At 46.3% G+C, this 20,558-nt stretch overlaps 1 protein-coding gene across 1 annotated transcript; it reads right to left on the bottom strand.

Annotated features, from left to right (window-relative positions):
- Positions 1-976: 976 nt before the first annotated feature.
- LOC143277051 (glutathione S-transferase omega-1-like) lies at positions 977-13,929 on the bottom strand. Its single transcript, XM_076581784.1, has 6 exons — positions 13,792-13,929; positions 12,874-13,010; positions 9,638-9,797; positions 6,943-7,040; positions 5,705-5,906; positions 977-1,326 (listed from the first exon to the last, which is right to left on the bottom strand). Exons 2-6 carry the CDS (start codon positions 12,964-12,966, stop codon positions 992-994), a joined length of 888 nt encoding a protein of 295 aa, XP_076437899.1. The 5' UTR covers positions 12,967-13,010; positions 13,792-13,929; the 3' UTR covers positions 977-991.
- Positions 13,930-20,558: the final 6,629 nt, after the last annotated feature.

The following is a 20,558-nucleotide window of genomic DNA, read 5'->3' as shown; positions in this document are numbered from 1 at the left end:
AAAAAAAAAAAAAAAAAAAAACTGTGGAAAGACAGAGTTCAAAGGTAAAGCTGTCGGTTACCGTTTTTCAGTTGAATTCCTCCTAAGGGACTGCATTACTTGTGTTCAGCAAACTCCCCCACACCACTGGTGAGCACTCACACTGCATCAAACCCAGGCCACACTCGTCTCCTTGCAGCAAGGTTCAGCAGGCACAGGGTTAACCATTTCTTACACAGTGCATGTGTCACAGATCCAGTAAACAGTTCTTCTAACACAGCTGCTGTACATCAGACTAGCAGTGGAAACATAACAATATGGCAGTCACTGAACATTACATGTACATCATCAGGCAAATTTCCTGTACAGAATAAAAATTTATATATATATATATAAATAAAAGAAGCAAGAAAAATGGCAATGCGATAATCATGCCTCTCTCCTTCTCAAAGATCAGCACAACGGCTCATCAAAAGATCAGCACAACGGCTCATCAAAAGAAGCGCTGATGCTGATCTCCGAGACCTTCCAAGTGTTCTACCCCCTCCCCCCCACCTACCCCCCACCTGTCCCTTGTACTAGGATCCCTCAGACCTTCAGTGTCCCCCCCTCGCCCCCTCTCCCCCCCCCCACCTGTCCCTTGTACTAGGATCCCTCAGACCTTCAGTGTCCCCCCTCTCCCCCCCCACCTGCCCCCCCTCCCCCCACCTGTCCCTTGTACTAGGATCCCTCAGACCTTCAGTGTCCCCCCTCTCCCCCCCACCTGTCCCCCCTCCCCCCCACCTGTCCCCCATCCCCCCCACCTGTCCCTTGTACTAGGATCCCTCAGACCTTCAGTGTCCCCCCCCTCCCCCCCCACCTTCCCCCCCCACCTGTCCCTTGTACTAGGATCCCTCAGACCTTCAGTGTCCCCCCCTCCACCCCTCTCCCCCCCCTCCCCCCCACCTGTCCCTTGTACTAGGATCCCTCAGACCTTCAGTGTCCCCCCCTCACCCCCCCCCCACCTTCCCCCCTACTTTCCCCCCCACCTGTCCCTTGTACTAGGATCCTTCAGACCTTCAGTGTCCCCCCCTCCACCCCTCTCCCCCCCACCCCCCAGACTTTCCCCCTGCCTGTCCCTTGTACTAGGGTCCCTCAGACCGTCCAAGTTTTCCAGGGCCTCTTGGACAGGCTCTGACGTTTCATTGCTGGCTCTGATGGTGAAGTCGGGTTTCCCCGTGCGATACTTGCTGTAGTGTGTGAGGAAGAGCTGGGGATCGATCCTACACTCCTGCACAACTGGATCCTGCCACATCCACTCCACCCAGGCTGTCACTTTGGGAAACTTCTCCCCAGACATTTTGTACCCTGGACAGAAAATAAATGAATTGGCACCTGAGGTGTGAAATCCTGAAAGCAGTCCACAGAACATGTCAATAAAACTTCAAACTCAGGCTGTCACTTTGGGAAACTTCTCCACAGACATTTTGTATCCTGGACAGAAAATAAATAAACTGCCACCAGAGGTGTGAGTAATTATGCAGTCAAGCAAGCAGTCTGCAGAACTTGTCAACAAAAATTCAGACCCTTGCTGTCATGTTGGGAAATTTCTCCTGGTCCTTATATGGAACTCAAAGTGGTGGACATTCATTTGATGGCTGGCTGTCATGTTGGGAAATTTCTCCTGGACCTTATATGGAACTCAAAGTGGTGGACATTCATTTGATGGCTGGCTGTCATGTTGGGAAATTTCTCCTGGACCTTATATGGAACTCAAAGTGGTGGACATTCATTTGATGGCTGGCTGTCATGTTGGGAAATTTCTCCTGGACCTTATATGGAACTCAAAGTGGTGGACATTCATTTGATGGCTGGCTGTCATGTTGGGAAATTTCTCCTGGTCCTTATATGGAACTCAAAGTGGTGGACATTCCTTTCACTGCTGGGCACTTTACCTCCAGGCCACCACAGAGCTACTCTCAGTTTGATAGAATCATAAATAATGCAGCTTTATTGTGCTGAATTTTGTTCATAGACAGATCAAAGTACTTTCACTCACAACTTGCACTTGCATGCATAAATCTAAACACAGGAAAATCAAAAATTATTAGTGCTTCAAGATACAAGACTACAGTACAAGGAAGAGGGAAGGTGCTGTTTTGCAAAGAGGTGGGTTTCAAGGCTGACCTGAAAGAGCTGAGTGCAGAAGTTTGACGCAGCAAAACAGGGAGATATAAAGAAGTGGGTTTCAGGGCTGACCTGAAAGAGCCGAGTGCAGAAGTTTGACGCAGCAAAACAGGGAGATATAAAGAAGTGGGTTTCAGGGCTGACCTGAAAGAGCCGAGTGCAGAAGTTTGACAGAGCAAAACAGGGAGAGATAAAGAAGTGGGTTTCAGGGCTGACCTGAAAGAGCCGAGTGCAGAAGTTTGACGCAGCAAAACAGGGAGATATAAAGAAGTGGGTTTCAGGGCTGACCTGAAAGAGCCGAGTGCAGAAGTTTGACGCAGCAAAACAGGGAGATATAAAGAAGTGGGTTTCAGGGCTGACCTGAAAGAGCCGAGTGCAAAAGTTTGACGCAGCAAAACAGGGAGATATAAAGTGGGTTTCAAGGCTGACCTGAAAGAGCTGAGTGCAGAAGTTTGACGCAGCAAAACAGGGAGATATAAAGAGGTGGGTTTCAAGGCTGACCTGAAAGAGCTGAGTGCAAAAGTTTGACAGAGCAAAACAGGGAGATATAAAGAGGTGGATTTCAAGGCTGACCTGAAAGAGCTGAGTGCAAAAGTTTGACGCAGCAAAACAGGGAGATATAAAGAAGTGGGTTTCAAGGCTGACCTGAAAGAGCCGAGTGCAGAAGTTTGACGCAGCAAAACAGCGAGATATAAAGAAGTGGGTTTCAAGGCTGACCTGAAAGAGCTGACTGCAGAAGTTTGACGCAGCAAAACAGGGAGATATAAAGAGGTGGGTTTCAAGGCTGACCTGAAAGAGCTGAGTGCAGAAGTTTGACAGAGCAAAACAGGGAGAGATAAAGAAGTGGGTTTCAAGGCTGACCTGAAAGAGCCGAGTGCAGAAGTTTGACGCAGCAAAACAGGGAGACACAGCACCTATCCTCAGTCAGACACCAAGCGCTAAGTGCTTTACAAACATGGAGTCATTTGCAAAAGATGCTGCCTACCAGGCTTGAGCCAAGTGACTGCTGCCTTTGGGAACTCATCATCCGTTTGCTGTGTCATTCTGTCAGGTTTCAGGCATGCACACTCGGCCACACACACTCACACACACTCACACAGACATGTAACATTTGATGTGTATGACTGTTTTGTTTATCTATCCCACCATGTATGCAGCCATACTCTGTTTTCCGGGGTGTGCATGCTGGGTATGTTCTTGTTGTTATAACACACCAAACGCCGACATGGATTACAGTATTCTTGACATGCGTTTCTGATCTTGTGAGTGCATGTGCACATGAAAGGGGGTCAGGCAAAAGCAGGTATGCACATATGTTGTTGACCTGGGAGATCGGAAAAAACTCCCCCCTTAACCCACCAGGTGCGACATGGACTGAACTCAAGAAACTCGGGTAAGAAACCAGCGCTCATAGCATCTGACCACCGCTCCCGTCAGATCCAGACAGGCAGCTGTGAACCTGCACTGACCTGAAATGTAAAGCAGGGCCAGGTCATGTAGTGACCTGTAATGTGAACCAAGACAAGGTCATGTAGTGACCTGTGATGTGAACCAAGGCCAGGTCATGTAGTGACCTGAAATGTAAAGCAGGGCCAGGTCATGTAGTGACCTGCAATGTGAAGGTAATTAGTGACCTGTGATGTGAAGGTCATGTAGTGACCTGTAATGTAAACCAGGGCCAGGTCATGTAGTGACCTGTAATGTGAAACAAGGCCAGGTCATGTAGTGACCTGTGATGTGAACCAAGGCCAGGTCATGTAGTGACCTGTGATGTGAAGGTCATGTAGTGACCTGTAATGTTAACCAGGGCCAGTTCATGTAGTGACCTGAAATGTAAAACCAGGGCTAGGTCATGTAGTGACCTGTAATGTGAAGGTCAAGTAGTGACCTGTAATGTGAACCAAGGCCAGGTCATGTAGTGACCTGTAATGTGAACCAAGGCCAGGTCATGTAGTGACCTGTGATATGGAGGTCATGTAGTGACCTGTAATGTGAACCAGGGCCAAGTCATGTAGTGACCTGTAATGTGAAGGTCATGTAGTGACCTGTAATGTAAACCAGGTCATGTAGTGACCTGTGATGTGAAGGTCATGTAGTGACCTGTAATGTGAACCAGGGCCAGGTCATGTAGTGACCTGTGATGTGAAGGTCATGTAGTGACCTGTAATGTAAACCAGGGCCAGGTCATGTAGTGACCTGAGATGTGAAGGTCATGTAGTGTGAACCAGGGCCATGTCATGTAGTGACCTGTGATGCGAACCAGGGCCAGGTCATGTAGTGACCTGTAATGTAAACCAGGGCCAGGTCATGTAGTGACCTGTGATGTGAACCAGGGCCAGGTCATGTAGTGACCTGTGATGTGAAGGTCATGTAGTGACCTGTAATGTAAACCAGGGCCAGGTCATGTAGTGACCTGTGATGTGAAGGTCATGTAGTACCTTGTGATATGAAGGTCATGCACTGACCTGTAATGTGAAGGTCATATAGTGACCTGTAATGTGAACCAGGGCCAGGTCACGTAGTGACTCATAATGTGAACCAGGGCTGAGTCATGCAGTGACCCGTAATATAAACTAGGGCCAGGTCATGTAGTGATCTGTAATGTGAACCAGAGCCAGGTCATGTAGTGACCTGTAATGTGAATCAGGGCCAGGTCATTAGTGGCCTGTAATGTGAAAGTAATGTACTGACCTGTTGTGTGAGCCAAGTAGTGACCGGTCATGTGAGCTAGGTCATGTAGCGACCTGTCATGTGAACCAGGGCAGGTCATGTCATCAAATCCAAAGACAAGCTGTGACCTGCACTGACCCAAGTCATGTAGTCAGATCCAAACAATGACAAGCTGTGACCTGCACTGACACAAGTCATGTAGTCAGATCCAGACAATGACAAGCTGTGACCTGCACTGACCCAAGTCATGTAGTCAGATCCAGACAATGACAAGCTGTGACCTGCACTATCCAAGTCATGTAGTCAGATCCAGACAAAGACAAGCTGTGACCTGCACTGATCCAAGTCATGTAGTCAGATCCAGACAAAGACAAGCTGTGACCTGCACTGATCCAAGTCATGTAGTCAGATCCAGACAATGACAAGCTGTGACCTACAATGACAAGCTGTGACCTGCACTGACACAAGTCATGTAGTCAGATCCAGACAATGACAAGCTGTGACCTGCACTACCCAAGTCATGTAGTCAGATCCAGACAATGACAAGCTGTGACCTGCACTGACACAAGTCATGTAGTCAGATCCAGACAATGACAAGCTGTGACCTGCACTGACACAAGTCATGTAGTCAGATCCAGACAATGACAAGCTGTGACCTGCACTGATCCAAGTCATGTAGTCAGATCCAGACAATGACAAGCTGTGACCTACAATGACAAGCTGTGACCTGCACTGACACAAGTCATGTAGTCAGATCCAGACAATGACAAGCTGTGACCTGCACTACCCAAGTCATGTAGTCAGATCCAGACAATGACAAGCTGTGACCTGCACTGACACAAGTCATGTAGTCAGATCCAGACAATGACAAGCTGTGACCTGCACTGACCTGTAATCTGCTCCAACATGTGCATGCGTTCAAACCAGGGCCAGATCATGTAGTCAGCAAAGCCCGGCTGGTCACCGCTGTAGTAAGGTTTGTGGAGGGCAACAAGGAACTCCTCCATCTTGCCAACATTCAGGTCCAGTCTGTCTGCCTGGTCCGTGTCCAGACAGCCAGCTTTTAACAGGCTGTAGAAGGCTGGAATACCCTGCAGTGCGACACACAGACAGACAGACAGCTTTTAACAGACTGTAGAAGGCTGGAATACCCTGCAGTGCGACACACAGACAGACAGACAGCTTTTAACAGACTGTAGAAGGCTGGAATACCCTGCAGTGCGACACACAGACAGACAGACAGCTTTTAACAGACTGTAGAAGGCTGGAATACCCTGCAGTGCGACACACAGACAGACAGACAGCTTTTAACAGACTGTAGAAGGCTGGAATACCCAGCAGTGTGACACACAGACAGACACACACACGGACACACATACAGACAGACACACACACACACACACACAGACGGACACACAGACATACACACACACACACACACAGACACACATACACACAGACAGACAGACGGACACACAGACAAACACAGAGACACTGACAAAGACCGAGTGTGTGTGTGTGGTGTGTATGAGTGTTTGTATATATGTGTGTGTGTGGTGTGTATGAGTATATATATATATATATATGTGTGTGTGTGTGTGTGTGTGTGTGTGTGCGTGTGCGAATGTTGACTCTCAGGTTCATTATGTGAGGGAAAAATAGGATAAACACACACACTGATACCCACAAACACACATATACAAACACTCATACACACAAACACACCACACACACACTTACACACACACTTACACACACACACACACATATATATATATATGAATAAATAAACACTCATACACACCACACACACACACTCATACACACATTCACACAGATATACAAACACACCACACACACACTCATACACACAAAAACATAAACATGCAAAACACTATGCCCCCCCCCCACCCCCCATCTGAACTAAGTCACACAGACTGCACAAAAAACTGATGACACATGTGTAAAGTTACCAGCATCATTTCAATACCACTGATGACACATATGTAAAGTTACCAGCATCATTTCAATACAACTGATGACATATATAAAGTTACCAGCATCATTTCAATACCACTGATGACACATATGTAAAGTTACCAGCATCATTTCAAACAGGTTTCTGACCTTTTTGGTCCAGTGGTTGAAGTAGATGCGCTCCATCGCCCGTTGGTGAGGATCAGGGGAGTAGAGCCTAGGGTCTGGAAACACCTCCTCCAGGTATTCTGCACACGTTGAGCTACATGTACATCATATGGAAACACCTCCTCCAGGTATTCTGCACACGTTGAGCTACATGTACATCATATGGAAACACCTCCTCCAGGTATTCTGCACACGTTGAGCTACATGTACATCATATGGAAACACCTCCTCCAGGTATTCTGCACACGCTGAGCTACATGTACATCATATGGAAACACCTCCTCCAGGTATTCTGCACACGTTGAGCTACATGTACATCATATGGAAACACCTCCTCCAGGTATTCTGCACACGTTGAGCTACATGTACATCATATGGAAACACCTCCTCCAGGTATTCTGCATACGTTGAGCTACATGTACATCATATGGAAACACCTCCTCCAGGTATTCTGCACACGTTGAGCTACATGTACATCATATGGAAACACCTCCTCCAGGTATTCTGCACACGTTGAGCTACATGTACATCATATGGACACACCTCCTCCAGGTATTCTGCACACGTTGAGCTACATGTACATCATATGGAAACACCTCCTCCAGGTATTCTGCACACGTTGAGCTACATGTAGATCATACCATGTATCATAATGTATAGAAATATATATCATCATAGCAACATGTATCATAGTGTAAAGAAATATATATCATCATAGCAACATGTGTGTCAATGTGTACAGAAATATATATCATCATTACGTTACACATTTGTGTCGTCAGTGGAGTGGGCACACCTCCTTGAGGTTCTCTTCACACACGTTGAGGTTCTCTTCACACACGTTGAGGTGCAAGTACATCATAACAACATGTATCATAGTGTATAGAAATATACATCATCATAACATGCAAGAACAGTATAGTCTTAATGCTGGGCCTACATCACAGACTGACATAAGCTTACAGTTGGGCCTACATCACAGATTGACATAAGCTTACAGTTGGGCCTACATCACAGATTGACATAAGCTTACAGTTGGGCCTACATCTAGTTTACAGTTGGGCTTACATCACAGATTGACATAAGCTTACAGTTGGGCCTACATCACAGACTGACATAAGCTTACAGTTGGGCCTACATCTAGTTTACAGTTGGGCTTACATCACAGATTGACATAAGCTTACAGTTGGGCCTACATCTAGTTTACAGTTGGGCTTACATCACAGACTGACATAAGCTAGTTGGGCCTATATCACAGATTGACATAAGCTTACAGTTGGGCCTACATCTAGTTTACAGTTGGGCTTACATCACAGATTGACATAAGCTTACAGTTGGGCCTACATCTAGTTTACAGTTGGGCTTACATCACAGACTGACATAAGCTAGTTGGGCCTACATCACAGACTGACATAAGCTTACAGTTGGGCCTACATCACAGATTGACATAAGCTTACAGTTGGGCCTATATCACAGATTGACATAAGCTTACAGTTGGGCCTACATCACAGATTGACATAAGCTTACAGTTGGGCCTACAGCAGAGTGAGAACTGTAGGATCAATGGTTTCTCCACTGCAGTGTGAATTCTATCACAGATTAGTCTTTTTGTGAAGGACTTTCAAACCAGGAGGCAGGATTGCACTGACTCTTAGTGCTGCAGCTTTGGGGGCTAGTTGGCCTTTGGGAAGCATCCCATAAAACCCACATAATTATTAGCATATTAAAAGAAAAAATTCACTTGTGTAACACTTTCAGATATTCTATACTCTCTTCCCTACTCAAATCCACCTCCACAAAAAAAAAAAGAAACAAGAGAGACAAGGCCTTCAAGACTCACTTGTGATAAATTAAGTCCCCTAGCATTAAGTACAGAGTAATTTCCCTTTTTTACTATCTGCACCAAAATGTTTGCAAAATAAATAAAAATTCCATGCTTAACAAAAGAAGTTCCTGTTTGAACCAAAAATTATAATAATGACTCCTCTTGTTGTTGTGTCATAATAAGAGGTCAAAGTGCCAAGTTTAGAGAATACAAAAAATATAAATATAACAGTAAATGCAGTTTGCATATAATTAGACTTCTTTTTTTTTTCTTTTTCTTTTTTTTTGTGCCCATCCCAGAGGTGCAATATTGTTTTAAACATGATGACTGGAAAGAACTGAATTTTTGACTCACTTGTGTAAACAAAGTGAGTCTATGTTTTAACCCGGTGTTCGGTTGTCTCTGTGTGTGTGTGTGTGTGTGTCCGTGTGTCTGTGTGTCCATGGTAAACTTTAACATTGACATTTTTTCTGCAAATACTTTGTCAGTTGACACCAAATTTGGCATAAAAATAGGAAAAGTGACTCAAACTGATCACAGATGAGCGAGTCAAACTGATCACTTACCAAAGCAGATGAGCGACTCAAACTGAACACTTATCAAAGCAGATGAGCGATTCAAACTGATTACTTACCACAGCAGATGAGCGACTCAAACTGATCACTTACCACAGCAGATAAGCGACTCAAACTGATCAATTACCACAGCAGATGAGCGACTCAATCTGATCACTTACCACAGCAGATGAGCGACTCAAACTGATCAATTACCACAGCAGATGAGCGACTCAATCTGATCACAGATGAGCGACTCAATCTGATCACAGATGAGCGACTCAAACTGATCACTTACCACAGCAGATGAGTGACTCAAACACATTTTTGCCATTTCTGATGATGACTGGCACCTCGCCATAGAAGTTGATGTCGAAGAACCAGTCAGGTTTGTTGTTCAGATCTACGTTGACCAGGTCATACTTTACCTTCTTCGCTGCCAGCATCAGGCGAGCTCTCTGCAACATCAATAATGATAATAATAATAATAATAGAAATAGTAACATGACCAACAACAGCAACACCACCACCACCACAACAACAATAATAATAATTGCAGAAGTAATAATGATGATAGTAATGGAAATAAGATGGTAATAATAATAATAAAATTAATACTTAAGCAAGCAGAAGCAGTAGTATTTGTATATAGAAGTTTGTTACATCTCAGATCGCTTTACAATGAAATGTCAGTCAGAAACACACACAAGAACACAAACACACAGATAATTCCCCACACCAACATTCCCACACCTGTATCCCATCACAGTTCCCCACACCAACATTCCCAACCCTATATCCCATCACAGTTCCCCACACCAACATTCCCACACCTGTATCCCATCACAGTTCCCCACACTAACATTCCCACACCTGTATCCCATCACAGTTCCCCACACCAACATTCCCAACCCTGTATCCCATCACAGTTCCCCACACCAACATTCCCAACCTCATATCCCATCACAGTTCCCCACACCAACATTCCCACACCTGTATCCCATCACAGTTCCCCACACTAACATTCCCACACCTGTATCCCATCAAAGTTCCCCACACCAACATTCCCAACCCTGTATCCCATCACAGTTCCCCACACCAACATTCCCAACCTGTATCCCATCACAGTTCCCCACACCAACATTCCCAACCCTGTATCCCATCACAGTTCCCCACACCAACATTCCCAACCTCATATCCCATCACAGTTCCCCACACCAACATTCCCACACCTGTATACCATCACAGTTCCCCACACCAACATTCCCAACCGCATATCCCATCACAGTTCCCCACACCAACATTCCCAACCGCATATCCCATCACAGTTCCCCACACCAACATTCCCAACCTCATATCCCATCACAGTTCCCCACACCAACATTCCCAACCTCATATCCCATCACAGTTCCCCACACCAATATTCCCAACCTCATATCCCATCACAGTTCCCCACACCAACATTCCCACACCTGTATCCCATCACAGTTCCCCACACCAACATTCCCACACCTGTATCCCATCACAGTTCCCCACACCAACATTCCCAATTTCATATCCCATCACAGTTCCCCACACCAACATTCCCACACCTGTATCCCATCACAGTTTCCCACACCAACATTCCCACACCTGTATCCTATCACAGTTCCCCACACCAACATTCCCAGCCCTGTATCCCATCACAGTTCCCCACACTAACATTCCCACACCTGTATCCCATCACAGTTCCCCACTACAACATTCCCAACCTCATATCCCATCACAGTTCCGCACACCAACATTCCCACACCTGTATCCCATCACAGTTCCCCACACCAACATTCCCAACCCTGTATCCCATCACAGTTCCCCACACTAACATTCCCAACCTGTATCCCATCACAGTTCCCCACACTAACATTCCCAACCTCATATCCCATCACAGTTCCCCACACCACCATTCCCAACCTCATATCCCATCACAGTTCCCCACACCAACATTCCCAACCTCATATCCCATCACAGTTCCCCACACCAACATTCCCAACCTGTATCCCATCACAGTTCCCCACACCAACATTCCCACCCCTGTATCCCATCACAGTTCCCCACACCAACATTCCCAACCTCATATCCCATCACAGTTCCCCACACCAACATTCCCAACCTCATATCCCATCACAATTCCCCACACCAACATTCCCACACCTGTATCCCATCACAGTTCCCCTCACCAACATTCCCACACCTGTATCCCATCACAGTTCCCCACACCAACATTCCCAACCTCATATCCCATCACAGTTCCCCACACCAACATTCCCACACCTGTATCCCATCACAGTTCCCCACACCAACATTCCCAACCCTGTATCCCATCACAGTTCCCCACACCAACATTCCCAACCTGTATCCCATCACAGTTCCCCACACTAACATTCCCACACCTGTATCCCATCACAGTTCCCCACACCAACATTCCCACACCTGTATCCCATTACAGTTCCCCACACCAACATTCCCAACCTCATATCCCATCACAGTTCCCCACACCAACATTCCCAACCTCATATCCCATCACAGTTCCCCACACCAACATTCCCAACCTGTATCCCATCACAGTTCCCCACACCAACATTCCCAACCTGTATCCCATCACAGTTCCCCACACCAACATTCCCAACCTCATATCCCATCACAGTTCCCCACACCAACATTCCCAACCCTGTATACCATCACAGTTCCCCACACCAACATTCCCAACCTGTATCCCATCACAGTTCCCCACACCAACATTCCCACACCTGTATCCCATCACAGTTCCCCACACCAACATTCCCACACCTGTATCCCATCACAGTTCCCCACACCAACATTCCCAACCTCATATCCCATCACAGTTCCCCACACCAACATTCCCAACCTCATATCCCATCACAGTTCCCCACACCAACATTCCCAACCTCATATCCCATCACAGTTCCCCACACCAACATTCCCAACTTCATATCCCATCACAGTTCCCCACACCAACATTCCCAACCTCATATCCCATCACAGTTCCCCACACCAACATTCCCAACCTCATATCCCATCACAGTTCCCCACACCAACATTCCCAACCCTGTATCCCATCACAGTTCCCCACACCAACATTCCCAACCTGTATACCATCACAGTTCCCCACACCAAACCTCCCACACCTGTGCCTAAGGACACATCCTGTCATCACAGTTCCCCACACCAACATTCCATTCCCCACACCAACACCCCCACACCAAGACCCCCACACCAAGACCCCCACACCTGTGCATAAGAACACATGCTGTCATCAGAGTTCCCCACACCAACATTCCGTTCCCCACACCAACATTCCGTTCCCCACACAAACACCACCACACCAACATTCCATTCCCCACACCAACATTCCGTTCCCCACACCAACATTCCGTCCACCAACATTCCGTTCCCCACACCAACATTCCGTTCCCCACACAAACACCCCCACACCAACATTCCATTCCCAACACCCCCACACCAACACCCCCACACCTGTGCATAAGGACACATCCTCATGCTGTAGAGACGCAGCACAGCACCAGTTGGAAGAGGATCGTGTGGAAGGCGCAGAACATCCTCAGACATCCTGTCTTGTGTTTCCACTATTCCAGCCACGACATGCACCACAGCTAAAACAGAAAGTAATCACTTACAAGCCATCTTTCTTCTTTAAGTTGAGCAGCCGCTATCAACATGCTGATATTTCTGCTACTTGGAAGGAGGCTTCCTTCACAGAGTAATCACAATCAGTTGCTGATTATTCTGTCACTAATGGGTAGGAGGCTTCCTTCACGGAGTAACCACAATCAGTTGCTGATTATTCTGTCACTAATGGGGGAGCTGCAGGAAGAAGCACTAATTCAATCCCTCTCCAAAAAAACAAACAAAACAACAACTTTGGTTCGCACTATCTAGGCTAGACCACTGTGGGTAGCGAAGCGTTCCCCAGGTTTAAACCCCAACTAGCTCAACTCCAGCTACCACTACTTTGATCCATGATCCCTGTGCAAAGAATTTAGAATATATTCTTAACTCCTCTTCTCTTGAATGGTTCTAGCAACTGAAAAAAGTAAGAGTCAGTCAATAATTGTTAGCATCTGACAGCCACTGTGACACCTAGACACAAACGGAAGGTGTCAGCAGTATTCGCCTCCCGGCTGTCTGAGGCAGCAGCTTGGTTTTCACTTGGTGGTGGAAAACAAACAAACAAAAACACAGCTTAATTACCTAACACATTTTTCCTAATAACTGGGAACAGGACCATGTGGAGCTGCCAGCAAGTTATCACCCGACAATGGTTACCTGTCGTTAGTATTGCCCGACACCCAAACAAATGAAAGGAAATGCAGGATGAATGAGTTTTATACACATCGTATGCACTTGACTATGCGTTCAAACAGCAATACGTACCAACGAGACAAGAAAATCAAGACGACAGCTCAGTTTAAGGACTGGAAACCACAAAGCTTTGACTTCCCAGGTCTGCAAATGAAGTCTGTCGCCTGCTTCAAAGCTTTTCGCCGCGCGGTTATAATGTCAACATCCGGCAGGAACTAATTAGCATACAGCGTTTTCGTCCAATCACAAACTACAGAACAACACAGCGGACATGACACAGCAGAAACGTTTTCCGAGAATGTAAATCCTGCACCAGTGATGCGGCTGAAATAGATCCGGGAAGCTTCTGATCGTTTTATTTATGCTCAGTGCGCACGCTGTTTATCGACACACACACACACACACACACACACACACACACACATATATATAGATATACTGATGTCTACTGTTGTTTATATTTTTATATTTTACTGGTCTTGGTATTTACCTCAGTGCTTTCTGCAAGGAGCGGTGCCCAGGACACGAAGAGTGTGTGTGTCAGTGTGTGTGTGTTATTTTTACCATGCTTATGCCTTTACGTAGTGTAGTATTCGCATTCAATGACTTTAAGTAGCATTGAGTAGTGCATGCAATGACATAATTATATAATGTAGTTTGGTGAAGTGTAGACCCTATTTCAGAGCGGGGACTGGATGAAAAAAAAGCGCCAGTGCTTATCTGTTATCCTCGATAATAAAGAATTTCTCTCTCTCTCTCTCTCTCTCTCTCTCTCTCTCTCTCTCTCTCTCTCTCTGTGTGTGTGTGTGTGTGAGTGTGTGTGTGTGTGTGTGTGCGTGCGTGCGTGCGTGCGTGTGTGTGTGTGTGTGTGTGTGACGGATATATATTCTCTAGCAAAAAGAACTCAAAGGGTTAGGATTGGTAGTTCCTTCTCTGGAAAAGCCTATGTTATAAGTGGCATATCACAAGGTAGTATATTAGGGCCTATACTATTTACTTTATTCATAAATGATCTCCCTTGTGAACTAGAGTGCATGTAAATTTTTTCCAGATGACACAAAATTATACAACTCTCCAAAATTCTATCAGGATTTACAAAAAGATATCATGTTAAAACGTATTAGTAAAATGGTCAGACACATGGAATCTATATTTTAATGCTCAAAAATGCTAAGTACTTCATACTGGAAAATTAAACCCAGAGAAAGAGTCAATACATAATGAAAATTGGAGACAAAGAAGTAAAAATATCAAAATGTGATGAGGAAAAAGACTTAGGTATAACATTTGACAAAAATTTATCATTAGACAAACATGTAATAAATAGTACAAACAAAGCGAACAGAATGATTGGAATAATAAAAAGAGCATTTACATTTGGAGATAATGTTACTTTTTTTACGGTTATATAAAACATTAGTTAGACCTGTCCTTCAATATGGAAACACCGTATGATGATACCCAACGCAGATAAAGCAGTCACAAGCCATAGTTAGACCTGTCCTTGAATATGGAAACACTGTATGATGATACCCAACGCAAATAAAGCAGTCACAAGCCATAGAACGGGTTCAACTGAAGAAGAGATGCAAAGCTGGTCTATAGCATAAAAGGTTATTCATATCAAGAAAGATTAAAGTACTTACAACTACCATCACTTAAAGCAAGAAGAGTAAGGAGGGACTTGATACACGGACGTACAAAATTTAATGGGTTTGACGATGTAAACAAAGCATGCTTTTTTGTACTCCAAAGGTAGACACTACAAAATATTTAAACAATATTCTACAACAAATTTAAGAAAGTTTACATTCAGTTAACAGAGTAACAAATTATTGACTAACGAACAATATTAAACGTGCACCTAGTATAAATACTTTTAAGAACCTCATAGATAAATAATAATAATAATGGCATTTATATAGCGCTGGATCCTGTGCAGAGACAAATCAAAGCGCTTTCGCACCAGTCATTCACACACATGCATAACTCTAAAACTGTAGAAACTAAAGACAAGGAAGGGCAGGCAAGGGAGGCTATTTTGGGAAGAGGTGGGTTTTAAGGCCAGACTTTAAAGAGCTGAGTGTGGAGACTTGACGAAGCGAAAAAGGAAGTTCATTCCAATCGCAATGTCCAGAAACAGAGAAAGAACGGCGGCCAACAGTCGAGTGTTTGAATCTGGGTATGCGTAAACAGAGTGGATCCGAGGCCGATCGTAGTGAGCGAGATGGAGTGTAGAGGTGAAGGCAGCCGCAGAAATAGGAAGGGGCAGTTTTGTGAATGCATCTATAACATAGAGTGCTGATCTTGTACTTTATTCGGTGTGAGACAGGGAGCCAGTGGAGATGTTGCAAAAGAGGAGTGATGTGCTCAGATCTTTTCTTTCTGAGGACGAGTCGGGCAGCAGAGTTTTGTATCCGCTGAAGGGACTGAATGGATGAAGCAGGCAGACCAGACAATAGAGAGTTACAGTAGTCAAGGCGAGAGAGAATGAGAGAAACGACAAGTCTAGATGTTGCGTCAGTGGACAGATATTTCCGGACGGCACTGATGCGTCGCAGTTGACAGTAGCAGGACTGACATGTCTGACTGATAAATTTTTGCATGGACAGTGTATTGTCAAGGACAACACCGAGGTTCCTGACTGACGTGGAAAGAGGGATGGATGTACTGCCAAGTTTGATTGTGCCAATTGTGATGGAAGACAGTTTTTGTTTAGTTCCTATGATCATTGCTTCAGTTTTGTCCGCGTTCAATTGTAACTTATTTCGAGTCATCCAGTTTTGAATGTCCAGATAAACATGAGTTATTGACAAAAACGAAATACGACTTTGATGGATGAAATGACTGAGCTAGTCAATGACCTGACCAACAACAAAAAGGAGTAAAATCTGAAGGGGCATAAAAAGCCAAAAAGTTGTATATATAACAACGCCCCAAATCCTGAAGGAAGGCCACCGCGAACTTGGAAGACCCTGCAAGCGCTTCAAGGACACCTTGAAGACAAACCTCAAAGCCTGTGACATAGACATCACTTCCTGGGAAACTGATGCCCTTGACCGCTCTCGCTGGAGGATGCTGTGCTCTAGTTGTATAAAGATGTTTGAAAACAAGAGAACGCTGGCCATTAAGGAGAAGTATGAGCGAAGGAAGCAGGGCTCAACTTCTGGAGACGTTTTTCCTTGCAACACCTGTGGGAAGTGCTGCGCATCCAGAATCGGCCTCTTCGATCTACCATATGAGGACACACACCGACAGATAAGCCTGCCTGCCAACTCATCCGTCGGACTGACGGGAGACTCCATCATCAAATCCTGATCCTGATCCTGATAAATCCGTGGTGTGTGTGTGTGTGTGTTGTTCAGTACAAACATCGAATGGATTGCTCTCAAGGTCTGCGGACCACCGCATTGGGTTTCCGTCTGCGTTGGTCAAACATCTGCATGCTCCTTTTTTCTTATTGTACATGTGTTTTGACACTGGCCACCTTGAAACTGAAACAGGGATCAGTGTCCAATTAAGCTTTTTCTTCACCCACGAGGTTAAAGACTAGAAGGGATTTACCGCGTAATGAGGGGTTTGCCTTCGGGAAAAGCGTGCGAACGATTTTAAAACATTTCATTTTTCGTTTACAAAACGTTTTAAAAACGTTTAAGACGTCTTAAAGCCAAAAAATTAAAACGTTTAACCGAAATGAACAAAACTTCGTTTAAAAAATGTCCTCCATAGACGTTTTTAAAACGTTTGCATGCTGTCTGAGATGTAATCATGCAGGATTTTCACAACAATCACGCAACGTTGAGGAAATTGATTCTGTTCGCAGTTTCACTCAAAAGTGCTCCCATGTGGACACGCTGACGACGTCTGATCGGTTTGAGCCATCTAAAAATAACTCTGGGAGCCTGTCTCCCAGCGATATACAGGAGGCAATCCAAGCATGTACATCCGCAAGATAGTATGGATCGTCTCCCCTTGACCATTGCCCCTCCCCATCTCTAACCCATAGTACATAAAAACGTACAAACATAAATCGAAAATCATACACAAACACAGATACAGTAGAATTTAGGACACATACATGTGCATATCAATATCAGAACTTGTATGTGTGTGTGCGCGCACACACACACACACACACACATTTAAACATAAGCTGCATATCACATGTGTTTGGGGCTGATGACTAGATATTCAGGTTGTTGATTGCACAACTCTCTTTAATCATACTGGATTTGTTCGAGAGACAGGACATTGACTGATTTGGGGAACAAGTGATTGGCAAAGCGATTGGTTTTCGTCCTTATACTTCTGTACCAACGACTAGGGGAACTTTTTCCACATTTTTCTCCCATTTCAAATCGTTGGAAATGATCAGTCCGAGAAATCTGAATTCGCTGATGATCTCTACATGCTTGTCTTTAATGAAAAGTGGTGAGGGATCAGATCTGGTCTTCCTGAAATTAATTCTTTTGTTTTTGATACATTGAGTTCTAAGTTGTTTTGATCACACCAGCTGACAGGTTATGGTACTTCTTCCCTATATTTTGACTCATCACTGTTCATAATCAGCCCTTCTAAAGTAGTATCGTCAGCAAACTTGACCATGGTACGTGTTACATTCATTACGAGTTGCACAGTCATGTGTGAATAGTGAGTACAACAGTACTGAACTGACCCTGCAGCCTGATGGAAAATGATCGGTCCTGAAGACAGCTAGAACTGACCCTTCCCCATCCCTCCCTCTCACACACCATAAAGGACAGAGCATGAGGAACAACCCCCCACCCATCCCCCCCTCTCACACATCATAAAGGACAGAGGATGAGGAACAACCCCCCACCCATCCCCCCCTCTCACACATCATAAAGGACAGAGGATGAGGAACAACCCCCCACCCTTCCCCCCCTCTCACACATCATAAAGGACAGAGGATGAGGAACAACCCCCCCCCCTCACACATCATAAAGGACAGAGGATGAGGAACAACCCCCCCCTTCCCCCCCTCTCACACATCATAAAGGACAGAGGATGAGGAACAACCCCCCCCTTCCTCCCCCCCCCCTCTCACACATCATAAAGGACAGAGGATGAGGAACACCCCCCCCCTTCCCCCCCCTCTCACACATCATAAAGGACAGAGGATGAGGAACAACCCCCCCCTTCCTCCCCCCCCCTCTCACACATCATAAAGGACAGAGGATGAGGAACACCCCCCCCCTTCCCCCCCCTCTCACACATCATAAAGGACAGAGGATGAGGAACAACCCCCCCCTTCCTCCCCCCCCTCACACATCATAAAGGACAGAGGATGAGGAACAACCCCCACCCTTCCCCCCCCTCTCACACATCATAAAGGACAGAGGATGAGGAACAACCCCCCCTTCCTCCCCCCCCCTCACACATCATAAAGGACAGAGGATGAGGAACAACCCCCCCCCCTTCCCCCCCCTCACACATCATAAAGGACAGAGGATGAGGAACAACCCCCCACCCTTCCTCCCCACCCCTCTCACACATCATAAAGGACAGAGGATGAGGAACAACCACTCCCCCCCCCCCCCCCTTTCACACATCATAAAGGACAGAGGATGAGGAACAACCCCCCCCCTTCCCCCCCCCCCCCTCTCACACATCATAAAGGACAGAGGATGAGGAACAAGCCCCCACCCTTCCCCCTCCCTCCCACTCACACATCATAAAGGACAGAGGATGAGGAACAACCCCCCACCCTTCCCCCTCCCTCCCTCTCACACATCATAAAGGACAGAGGATGAGGAACAACCCCTCCCCCCCCCCCCCCCTCTCACACAACATAAAGGACAGAGGATGAGGAACAACCCCCCACCCTTCCCCCTCCCTCACTCTCACACATCATAAAGGACAGAGGATGAGGAACAACCCCTCCCCCCCCCCTCTCACACAACATAAAGGACAGAGGATGAGGTACAACCCCCCCACCCTTCCCCTCACACATCATAAAGGACATAGGATCAGGAACAACCCCCCACCCTTCCCCCTCCCTCCCTCTCACACAACATAAAAGACAGAGGATGAGGAACAACCCCCCCCCTCACACATCATAAAGGACAGAGGATGAGGAACAACCCCCCCCTTCCCCCCCCTCTCACACATCATAAAGGACAGAGGATGAGGAACAACCCCCCCCTTCCTCCCCCCCCCTCTCACACATCATAAAGGACAGAGGATGAGGAACACCCCCCCCTTCCCCCCCCTCTCACACATCATAAAGGACAGAGGATGAGGAACAACCCCCCCCTTCCTCCCCCCCCTCACACATCATAAAGGACAGAGGATGAGGAACAACCCCCACCCTTCCCCCCCCTCTCACACATCATAAAGGACAGAGGATGAGGAACAACCCCCCCTTCCTCCCCCCCCCTCACACATCATAAAGGACAGAGGATGAGGAACAACCCCCCCCCCTTCCCCCCCCTCACACATCATAAAGGACAGAGGATGAGGAACAACCCCCCACCCTTCCTCCCCACCCCTCTCACACATCATAAAGGACAGAGGATGAGGAACAACCACTCCCCCCCCCCCCCTTTCACACATCATAAAGGACAGAGGATGAGGAACAACCCCCCCCCTTCCCCCCCCCCCTCTCACACATCATAAAGGACAGAGGATGAGGAACAAGCCCCCACCCTTCCCCCTCCCTCCCTCTCACACATCATAAAGGACAGAGGATGAGGAACAACCCCCCACCCTTCCCCCTCCCTCCCTCTCACACATCATAAAGGACAGAGGATGAGGAACAACCCCTCCCCCCCCCCCTCTCACACAACATAAAGGACAGAGGATGAGGAACAACCCCC

The sequence above is a fragment of the Babylonia areolata genome, chromosome 33 (genome assembly GCF_041734735.1).
Source record: "Babylonia areolata isolate BAREFJ2019XMU chromosome 33, ASM4173473v1, whole genome shotgun sequence".
Lineage (NCBI taxonomy): Eukaryota > Metazoa > Mollusca > Gastropoda > Neogastropoda > Buccinidae > Babylonia > Babylonia areolata.
Note: the sequence above shows the minus strand (reverse complement) of the source record. Positions and strands in the feature narration are given on the sequence as shown.

Coding starts and splice junctions, on each gene's coding strand:
- LOC143277051 (XM_076581784.1), bottom strand. CDS start 12,966: ATGTCTGAGGATGTTCTGCGCCTTCCACACGATCCTCTTCCAACTGGT. Junction 9,798..12,873: donor GGATGTGTCCTTATGCACAG/GTGTGGGGGTGT, acceptor TTGATGTTGCAG/AGAGCTCGCCTGATGCTGGC. Junction 7,041..9,637: donor TGAGTCACTCATCTGCTGTG/GTAAGTGATCAG, acceptor CAACGTGTGCAG/AATACCTGGAGGAGGTGTTT.